The sequence below is a fragment of the Spermophilus citellus genome (assembly GCF_964194105.1).
Source record: "Spermophilus citellus genome assembly, chromosome: 8".
In the NCBI taxonomy this organism is placed as follows: Eukaryota; Metazoa; Chordata; class Mammalia; order Rodentia; family Sciuridae; genus Spermophilus; species Spermophilus citellus.
The window spans coordinates 106,577,901-106,588,706 of NC_138189.1; the positions used below are offsets into that span (position 1 = coordinate 106,577,901).

Below are 10,806 nucleotides of genomic sequence, written 5' to 3' on the forward strand. Positions count from 1 at the left end.
AGAAACTATTTTATTTCATACTTTCAAAATCCAAATCCATTGAAGCAATGTTCCCTCAGTTACAGTGGTTATCATGCAGATTGTAGTCAAACCAACCAAGTTTCTACCACAAAACACGAAAGGCAGAGAAACCTGTATAAGGAAGTCCCTTATAAAAAACAGTGTGCCACATGTCTCAAGCAGATGTGGCATAAGAGTGGTCAAATGGAGTTTCCAAAATTAGGTGTTTTTTTTTTTAAATTTCTATGTGCTAATTCCATTTGTTTTTTATAGGAGGTAGAAATCTGAATGGATTCCCAGCAGCCTCATTGCATTGCAGAAAGATAAAATGATGTGTTTTAATTCTGCATATTCTCTACCTTAATGCTTAATAAAACAGAAGATGTAAATAATAATTCTAAAAGCTGGCTAATAACATTCTTTTAAAGTCTGGTCTTCAGCCTCTCCCTGCAGCCTCACGCCAAAAAAAGAGAAGAAAAAAAGAAAAAGGTCTGAATTTTTTTTCCCCTTAGCAGACAATATGCTTCATGTAGAAAGCCAGACAGGCTTAAGGTTCTCTCAAAGGCTTTTGTATCTATCGACTGCCAACTGTCAAAACAAAATTGGATTCTCCTAAGTGTATGTGTTTTTTTGTTTGCTTGTTTTGTTTTTAAACACTTGTTTCTTTTTAGAGCGGAACTAATTTCTCTGTGCTAGATGGGATTTGAGAGAGGTACAAGAAAAGTAGAAAGTTGTTGAAAGTGTCACGTGATGACTCAAAGTGACATTGCAGGTAGTGTACTGAATAGGCCCAAATTTAATCAATTGAAGTTTTCCATCACTTTTTACAAAAATCTTAAATACAGGTAAATATGTAAACACTGTGCTCTCAGAGAGCAAGTACTTAGGCATGTCTCATTGTATCCCTTTGGAGGAGACAAATTCAAGTGAAAAATCAGCGCTCAGTTTCAAAACCATCCACCTGAAGAGGAGTCTTCTGGTTGCGGGGGAAATACCATCTTACACATCTCAGAGTTCTCTTGGTGGAGCGGGAATTCACATCCTGCCAGTAGACTTTCTTTCCTTTTCCGAGAGACATAGCCTCTGCCTGTGGACAGCCTTTCATACTTTGTCTCATATTGCCTGCATTATGACAACAGCAACAACAAAATCACACACGTTAAAGTCACCCCACACCCATCCCAGCCAGGTTTCTGAGTGTACACTTGACGCTTCTGTCCCAGAACAATTTGACAAAGGACTCAAGTACCAAAGATTACTGTGCTCCACTCCCGAGAATGGATTGGTTTTCTTCACATTTCCTTTCATGCTACTAATTATACTCCAAGTGCCTGGGATATAGGAGTCCTGCCATATATTTTTCTGGAATGAAGGACTGAATGCCTTTCATTTCTTTGGAGATGTTTAATAGAACTAAGCTTCACAGGCCTTCGATGTCTTCTGCTCCTCATTCCAGAAGCCCCACCTTCGGGACACTCCCCTTTAGGGTAAATAGCAAGTCCAACCAGATTTAAGCTGAGAATGCTGACAGGAAACATTCCCAAGGCTCCAAGCCCAAGTGAAACATGGAACCAAACCAGGTAACCATGTGGCTGGGTTGGTGGCCACTGCATTTTGGCTATTAGAAGGTTGACATTTTTCATGCATGGATGGATGGTTATCCTAAGCATAAGATAGTATAGGTTAGTGATAGTTTAATATTCTAACTATAAGGCACTACCATTTATTTCATGAAAATATAACCTATTCATATTTGTACTTATATTATATGGGTCATAAAATGCTAGTAACATGAGATACTCTGGCCTGGTTATCCAAGAAAATGATGTAAATTGTGACTTGTTATTTTAAGTACACAAATTATCTTATAGTCAGTTTATGTCAAAGAGACTTCTATAACTATCCCTAAAGAATCAGTGTTACCTAGACCCAAAACATTCTAGCTCCATGGGACAGTACTGCTCCAGATAGTGGTTAAAAGGTTCAAGGACACAGTGTTCATGAGAGACTCTAGATTGGAGGAGAAGTTGTGAAGTTGCATGAACAAGTATCTATTTGGCTTTTAAGACATTAAGCATTCTATTAACCCATTTTTAAAAATTTTCAGAATTCTAAACACTTAAGCTTGAATTCAAAGTTAAACAAGGCCAGGTTGATGTATAGGATAACTAAGAATTGTGAATTCACCTTATCCTTTAAACCATTGTAAATGGGTTGCCAGGCGTTTTGAACTTTCTGTCCAGAGGACAATTGTGAAAGATACCAGACAGCAAATGTACATCTGGTATTTTGGCTGAAACTATGTGGTGACTTCTACAGTAAATCAAATCTCTTTGTTATCTTGAAGAGTTATTTCTGGATTAGAATATGATTTAATTCAGAATCAAATAAACTAGTCATTGGAGTTGCATGGTATCCTAGGAACTGACTTCTTAGTTTTATTAATCATTCTTTTAATTCTATAGAGAAAGTTCATTTTTTTTGCTTGATTTCTAATGTTTGGTGATTTTTTTTTTTAATTCTGAAACTGAACACTTAAAACTGAATGTAGCTCCTGGTGAGCATAGATGGTCCTGGATTGTTCCATGAGCACTTTTCTTACCTGAATGGAGCTTCAGCCCTATCCATCTGCATGCAAACTAAGAATGGGTACTGAGAAAACTGCACTGTGGAGATGAATTCCAGGCCGGCCTCTGATTCTGCTCTGGTTTCCAGGCCAGCTTTCACAAAAGAGGAGTCCACTGTGATGTCACCGGTTATTACCACAGCCACCCTAAAGATTGAGAAAAATACATGTTCATATCACAGTTAGTACAGCTGGACTGATAGTACAAGTTGTCTGAACTTATGACACTGACAATTGGAAGGAAATACTTAGCAATTGAGAGGTGACCTGAATGGGCTTGAGTCCTGCTGCTAACCAGGGTCCGTTTGGTGTCAGAGATGAGCCAGGGAAGTTTGCCCTTCTCCCTTCTGTGTACCAGGTCTGACATTGTGTGCTATGGGTATCTCAAGGACCAAGAAGAAAACATCCTAGAACCCAGTCCTCTTAGGAGGTCTAAAACACCTGAACTATCTTTTAAAGAAGTATAAAGTCTCCCAAGAAAACAACTGGTGTTTATAACAATTTTCTCATTAACTATGGCTCTGGTGGCTTTGAGGTAGCTATATAATTCCATTTAATTACTTTCTCCAGAGTCTCTAGTGGCCTGAGTCTAGGTTGCCATCAAATCTGAAAGAATATTAGTTACAAATAATCATTCCCTCAGTGGGGCATGTGCAAGGCATGCTCCAGGAGGGTAGGTTTAACCATGGTCCTCTAGAGAGAGAGAGAGACAGATTGGACTGGCTGGGGAATGTGGCTTGGACGACAATGAAGAAGATTAAAAAAAAAAATCTCCATAGGATGCTTACAACCAGGATCACTAAGTAATTATAGACTTTAAATCAAACTGTGGGTAATTACTCCCATAATCAAATCAGAGTCAAATGTCCATACTTTTCTTTTTCAAAGAAAAGAGATTGTCTTAATTTTTTGCTGTGCAAACTAAAATCCCTACTGCTGTGGTTGCCAGCATAAAAGTAGGTCAGTGGTTGTTTTAATCCCTGAATCCCTTACAGAACCTTCTAATGGTCTCTACTCAGCAAAGGCTTAAGAGATATTTTTTAAATGAATGAATAAATGAAAAATGGAGAACCCATTAGTTACAATATGGATGCTGATAGTTTCTTAGGGATATTGTGTCCTCTCTAAAAATCCAGACTATTTTGTTGCTGTTGTCAATTCTTCTCTGCAAAGAATTCTATTCAGTTTAATTTGGAGAAATTTCTATCTAGAAAATACTTTGAAAAGAGAAGATAATTGGTTCAGTAGGAAGCCCCAACTTATGCTGCTCTCTGACCGTCAATTCCATTTCTCATTCTTGGGTTCCTTCTAGTAACAGTATGTGTCACCCTCACTTTAAATATGACACCTAGATTATTCTCAGTTGCTTCATCCACTGTTTACAATGAATAAAAGTTCAATTTTATCACTAGGTGTGGTGACACATACCTGTAATCCCAGCAGGAGGATCATGAGTTCAAAGCCAGCCTCAGCAAAAGCAAGGCACTTAGCAACTCAGGGAGACCCTGTCTCTAATAACATATAAAAAACGGCTGGGGATTTGGATCAGTGGTCAAGTGCCCCTGATTTCAATCCCCAGTACCAAAAACAAAAAAGAAAAAATGTTCAATTTTATCATTCTTATCTCACTTCTGTCCCCCTAAATACCCTAAAATATGAAAATAAATTGCATTTCCTCTTCATTTTCTTTAATTTTATGACAAACAAAAGAATAATTATTTTTATTATTATTGGCTCAGAGACATTGTTTTACTTTCAAAGTAAAACATTTTCATTGAATCTCACAGTAGATTAGAAAATCTAAAAGACCTAAGAAAAAGGTATGTTTATTAAAAAATGTAAAAACCTTAAGGACTCCTAACATTTAAAACTTAGATTCTGAATAGAAGATATTGTCTTTTTATTTTAATTCATTGAAAATAGCAAAAGAGGAAAGATTTTGGGCTGGGGTTTGAGCTCAGTGGTAGAGCACTTGCCTAGCTCAGGTGTGGGTGTGGTCCTCAGTACCACATAAAAATAAATAAATAGATAGATATATAGATAATAAAGGTTAAATTATTTAAAAGAGAAAAAGAAGAAAGGTTTTAAAATCCAACAATTGAGTTAAGCTAAAAATTTAATTGAAGTGGCAACCTTATCAGTTACTAAAATGGAATAGAAAGAGAAGGGGAGCCCCCTCTTCTATGGGGCACAATGATGCTGTCTTTAAAACTTGAATGATACTCAGTTGAATTGTCTTAAGTACTGATCTACTCCTGAAAAGCTATGAACAGAATGACATCTCGTGATCAATTCTAACTCTATGATTTAGTGATTGCAAACAGCATGGATTTTGAAAACTTCAAAGGGTGACCAATTCCCAAAACATAAGCCTGCCATTCTTTGTATAGAGTATTAAAAATCTTTTGCTTACCGATTTTTCACTCGGGTTTTAGATTCACGATACCACAGACTAAATTCCATGGCACCTGAAATATCAATAGCTAGACCACCCTGGACCTCTATGTTGGCCTTTAGGCCAGATTGCAACTGAAGATCCTAGAAGAAGAAGAAGAAGAAAAAAAATTTTATATATATATATATATATATATATATATATATCTCCACACACACACATGTGCATACACTTGTATATTAATAGTGATAACAGTAATAAATACAGTTTAGTCAACCCCCTTTCCCAAAGCACATTCAAGCTCCTGCTGTAGATGATGCCACTGAACTTGTGTTGATGTTAGAATCTTTCTCTAGGCTTGGAAACATGTTGGTCTTTGTCTTGATCACCAGGAATAGACTGCTGATTTGCTAAATTAATGAGTCGAATTAAAATGCTAAAGAAGTGAAGCACCAGTTGAGAAGGGTATTTTCCTTCCATCATTGCCTCACTTTGGGAAGGCCAAATGGTTCTCAATATGTGGTCCTCTGAGAAGCAGCATCAACATCACCTGGGAACTTGTTCAAATGCAGATTCTCAAGTCCCTGACACCTACTTAATTAGGAACTCTTGACAGTAAGGGCCAGACATCAATATTCTAATGGGCCCTCCTGTGATTCTGATGTGCCTAAATTTGAGAGCCACTGAACTAGAGAAAATGAAGGCACCTCTATCAGAAATCCAGTTGTGGCTTTTCTTTCTTCATGGTGGTGAGGGATGGACAAGATGACCTCCGTCAGTCCTTCAGCACTTCTCTAATTATATGCTGTGTCAAATATAGACAACTTCATCTTTCTGACAAAAGGCAGGATTAAAAAATCCCAGTGCAATATACAAGTTCCAGGAATTGCCTAGATCAAGCTTGGAAAGGAATGCAAGGCAATTTAACTAAGCCTTAATACCTTGCTTTCTGACATTTGAAATGACATTGAATTAACTGCCAAGTCCAATATGAACTCAACAGCATTTTTCAAAGGCACAGTAATCATTTACAAACAGACCATCCTGAGCAATTTCATGGTTGTCTGAAACCCATTGTTTTGTGTAGTTTGCCTGCTTTTAACCTTTAAGTCTTGGATTTTCCAAGTACATTAGGCAGTGTGATGTTGGCTGAAACTTTTTTCAGCTAGATTGGAATCAGATTGCCTATGGGAAGTGTTGAAAGTGATAATGATTCTGGGAAAAAAAGCTTAGTCTCCTCAATTTTGATATTCCTCCAAAGATTGTAAGTTCCTGGCAACTTGCAGCATGACTCACTTCTTTATGTAACTGCCTTACTCAGCCCAAACAAGCCATGCATTTGCCAACTACAAATGCCATGATTTCACTTTCTGAAAAGGATTGTGTTGATCTCCCTGAATTTCAAATCGTGTGGCAGAAAAATCTCAGACAAAGAACTTGGTTAATGATCAGATGTCCTGAGAAGGTATGGTAGTAGCATGAAACGGCTTTCATTCTGAAGGGCACTCCTGGATGGAGGCATGAGATTCTCAGTGCCATCTTAGGACACATCAGGAGATATTCCTATAGATACTTAAAACTGTGTTCAGTCTAGAGTTGAAAATGTGGTTGTTGTAGAATAGGGGGGTTGTATCATGTACCACAACAAATGAACACATTTGTGACCTGAGAAAACTATGGTAATGTCCAAACTTTAACCTATCAATTACAGGGCCAGGATATCTGAGATCTGCATGTGCACTGTAATTGTGGTTATGTCAAGAAAACCCTATTTTGTGCCCTGCCTCAGAAGTATTCCTTTCTTTGCATCTTCTCCTCTCTTCCTAATTCGAAAATCACATTTTTGTTAGTCCTTCCAGCCCAGCGGGGGTCTGTAAAGTGGACCTTGACTTTTCCATTGACTATACATTAGGGGGATGTCAAAATGCACCAAGTGCTGTGGACAAGAACATTTTATGGCTATTAGACAATCCACCTTTTGAAAGAAGAGAGCATTTATGTTGCAATGTGATTTTGAGGAGTACCTTGGATTTCTAAGAAATTCTTTTTTTTTTTTCTCATGCAAGGGGACCATGGAAGAAATCTTATATGATGTCATAAAGGAATTTTCTTGAATCTCTTCATGAGGGAAGACCATAGATCCCTGTAGAAGAACAAACTACTTTTTCCTTTTTGAAAGGGAAATCCACATTGTGCAGTAGTTCTCATTTTTGAGGTATAAAGTAAGTGAAACTAGTAATTTTTGAGGGCCTACCTTGTGCCCATAGTGCTACTTTTGGTAACTCATTTAATACTCACACCAATTTTCCATGGTAGGCATTATATTTGAAAGCTGAAAGGACAAATCAGGCCCAGAGGCTATACTTGGAGGCAGAATAAATCCACAGACTGCCTCTAAAGTGGAGACTTTTTTCTATTATAATATGTGGCTATCACAAACTCATAACTCATTCTTTTTTTATCCTCATGTGCAAGAAATTCTATTCCAAAAATATACTGCCAAAAAGAAAGATCATAAGCTAATTTACCTGTTTGACCCAGAGTAGATATTTGTTTAATTTTTTGCCTAGAAACTAGGAGAACACATTACTGGAACTTTGATTTGTAGCTGTGTTTCACATAGACACTGACATTTTGACAATTGATCCCATTGCTTCCATTTATGAAAATGTGTTCTTGGCTCAAGAAGATCCCCTTTATTAAACTGACTTTATCAGGATATCCTTTCCTGAAGAGTAATCCAATTATCCAGAGAGAAACAGAGAGAGAGAGAGAGAGAGAGAGAGAGAGAGAGAGAGAGAGGTAGTTCACAGAGTAATTCCATCTGTCCCAGTGGCTGTGATGGGCCGCCTATTGCCAACATTTCCTTCAATGTCAGCACTTGACCTAGAGTGGTATGTGCCTATGAAGCGAGGATGACATTACTGGAGTGCTCTGCAGAGCTAGGGGACCACAGACAGCTTATTTGTATAATAGCTCAGTTCTGCCAAATACTCCAGCCTGACATATACAGACATTGGTTAGGTTTAATAGCTAGGGGACAATCTTTCGTATAGTGCCTTGCCGGAGGCACCCAGACTTAATGAATAGAAAAAAACATATAAGATAGTCTTAATCAGGGCTTGAAGGCAAGTATGGCCCACTGGATGTTTTTGTAAATAAAATTTTATTGGAACACAGTTCTACTCATTTGTTGATATATTGCTGATGGCTATTTTAACTCTACAACAACAGAGTTGAGTAGCTGCAACAGAAACTGGGTGGGACTTAACACCTAAAATATTTACTTTCTGCCCTGTATTTACAGAACAAGTTTGCTGACCCAGAGATAACTTGCATTGAGTTTTATTCTCTAATCTAAATCTTTAGGCACTGTTAATGGTGGTTCTTGAACTGTTGTCCTGTCTTAAATTGTGAACTACTTCCTTGGCACTCTTAGGCTTTCTTCCATTAAAAGTGTGATAGAATTGCGAATGTAAACTTCTGATGTCCTTTGAGAACAGCTTTTCATGGGTGATTTGCTAAAGGGATATCAGAGGCACTGCTGGGCTTCCTCTTTCTCTCCCTTCATGTTAATAGAAACATGGTTTCATTTGGAGTGTGCCTACCCCAATACAAACTATGTTTACCAGCTTCCCTTGCAGCTATAGGCAGCCATGTGACATAGTTTTGGTCAATAACCTTCCAGAAAGGGCTTCCAAAAAAGTTCGCTTTCCTGGAACAAGGAAGCCATGCTTCAGGTGGAACAGCTACATCATAATCACCAGGTGACAGGTCTGAGGGTAAAAGCCACATGTAAGGGTGGCTGAGTTGAAGGAAGAGAGCTTGGATTCTGATACTGTAGGTTTTCCTTATTATCCCTGGACCTCTTACTTCCAAATATATATTACACAATAAGTGTCAAACTATTTGGTTAAGCCACTCTAAAATGTTTTTTGTTTTTGTTATATCTGGCTATCCTGAACTGATATGAGGAATAATAAAGATAGAGAATTATATTATTTAGTTTCAACTACTGATGTTTTGGAAGAGTTTCAATAAAATTTGGTAGCTAAGGTTTGTCCATCTCGTAAAACCTATTATTTTACCACCAGAATCTAACAAGTAAGAATCCTCAAAGAACATCAAAGCTGGTAAAATATTTGGATTATCTTTTTAAATGCCCCACTTTATTAGTAGGAAGTCATGATTTAAAGCTATTAAGTAACTGCCCAAGAGCCTGCAGCAAGAAAGTAGGAAGTCAAAATTCAAACCTACAAGTCTATAAATTTAAAATTCATTCTCATTATACAGCTTCAATATAATAAGTGTTAATCAGAGTGTGCAGTGATTTCCCTTAAGATTCTTATTTAGCCAACATTCCATTTTTTCTTATTGCTTTGCTTAGGCAGGAAATAAAATAAATACATTAAAGGAAAAATATTAAGCATGAAACATTCAAACTCAGCATTCAGACTAACTGCCTTCTGTTTCTTTGAAAATCCAAGTAAGCAGACCAATCCTATCCCTTAGAGGATCTTGGTTACCTCAATCTTACCATAGAGATTATAGCCTTATTGGACTTTGGCTCAGTAATGTAAGATTCAGGATCAAGAACAGTTGAAAATTATTCTAGACTGGGCTACAAGTGAGTGAAATACTCCTTCTTATTCTCTAAGAACAAACAGCCCTTCCAACATTCTATGATCATGAGAATTTGGGGCAAAGAGTCTCTGTGAAACTTGTGGCTAGCATCAGTGGTTGCTTGTGCCTCTATTAATTTGGCAGGATCAAAATGATGCTCTCCTCAGATCTTCATCATTGTTATCATTATGAACATTATTGGTAACTTATGAAGCCATGTGGTTCAGCAACTAAGGATAAATACCCAGACTGCCATATCCAGGTAAGCCCAACCAGGAGATAATGCCATCCCTGCTCTGCTATATCCTAGGGATTCTCCATAATCTTATTTCTGTTAGCATCCGTATTTTTCATTTATCTCAAAAGTAAAGAGATCCCTTCATCAGCTAACAAGTGCAAAAGAAAATAGCAAAGGAGAAAAGGCGATAATATCAAGAAGTTCAAATGCTTAGAAGGTGAGCTCCAAGATGGACAGAACTTGTCCTTGTATCCTCCAGGCACACAGCACATTCAAAATGTGCCTGGCAATTTAAGAGACTGAATAAATACGTGCAGAGTTGGATTACCTGAGAGTGATCTACTAGCAGAATAAGTCCTTTCACCACACTGACAGGGTCACTAGATGCTGACAGCATTTTGGACATCAGATCGCTGTATCCATTGAAAAAAGTGACAGGTCTGAGCTGAACATCGAAAAGGATGGCTGACATGCCAGCGTAGGAGTCCAGATTCTCCTCCCCCTCATCAGGAGTGGCTGCAATTAAGCCTTCCAGCCCTTGAGCTTCGAGGACCACCTAGGGAAAAAATGGATACAACATTCAGGACACGCCTGCTCTGTAAGTAATGGTGAGGCTTCTGAGCTGAGCTAGAACTTTTCTGGGGGTCAAAACCTCAAATGTCTGTAGTAGGCAGGCAAAAACAAAGCTAAAGTAAAACAAAACCTCTATGCCCCAATATAAGGCAAATTAGTCTCTTTCATGTAATCGTCACAACCATTCTTTAAAGTGTAGATGATTTTACCCATTTTGTAAGTGAAGCAAAAAAAAAAAAAAAAAAAAAGTTCCCTCAGTAGATGGTAGAGATGGTAGAGGCAGGATTCAAACTTCTGCTGGAAGACCACAAACACTGAGTTTTCTTTCTTTCTTTTTTTTCTTTTTTTTTT

At 37.8% G+C, this 10,806-nt stretch overlaps 1 protein-coding gene across 1 annotated transcript in view; it reads right to left on the reverse strand.

The window, feature by feature from the left end:
- Positions 1-947: 947 nt before the first annotated feature.
- MTTP (microsomal triglyceride transfer protein) overlaps positions 948-10,806 on the reverse strand; it is a gene marked incomplete at both ends in the record, with an annotated part of 55,818 nt that continues 45,959 nt past the window's right edge. Inside the window, 4 exons of the mRNA XM_081304509.1 lie at positions 948-1,122; positions 2,603-2,773; positions 5,040-5,164; positions 10,211-10,438. Of these exons, the coding sequence (XP_081160635.1) occupies positions 948-1,122; positions 2,603-2,773; positions 5,040-5,164; positions 10,211-10,438 (699 nt within the window). The remainder of the gene's footprint in view (positions 1,123-2,602; positions 2,774-5,039; positions 5,165-10,210; positions 10,439-10,806) is intronic.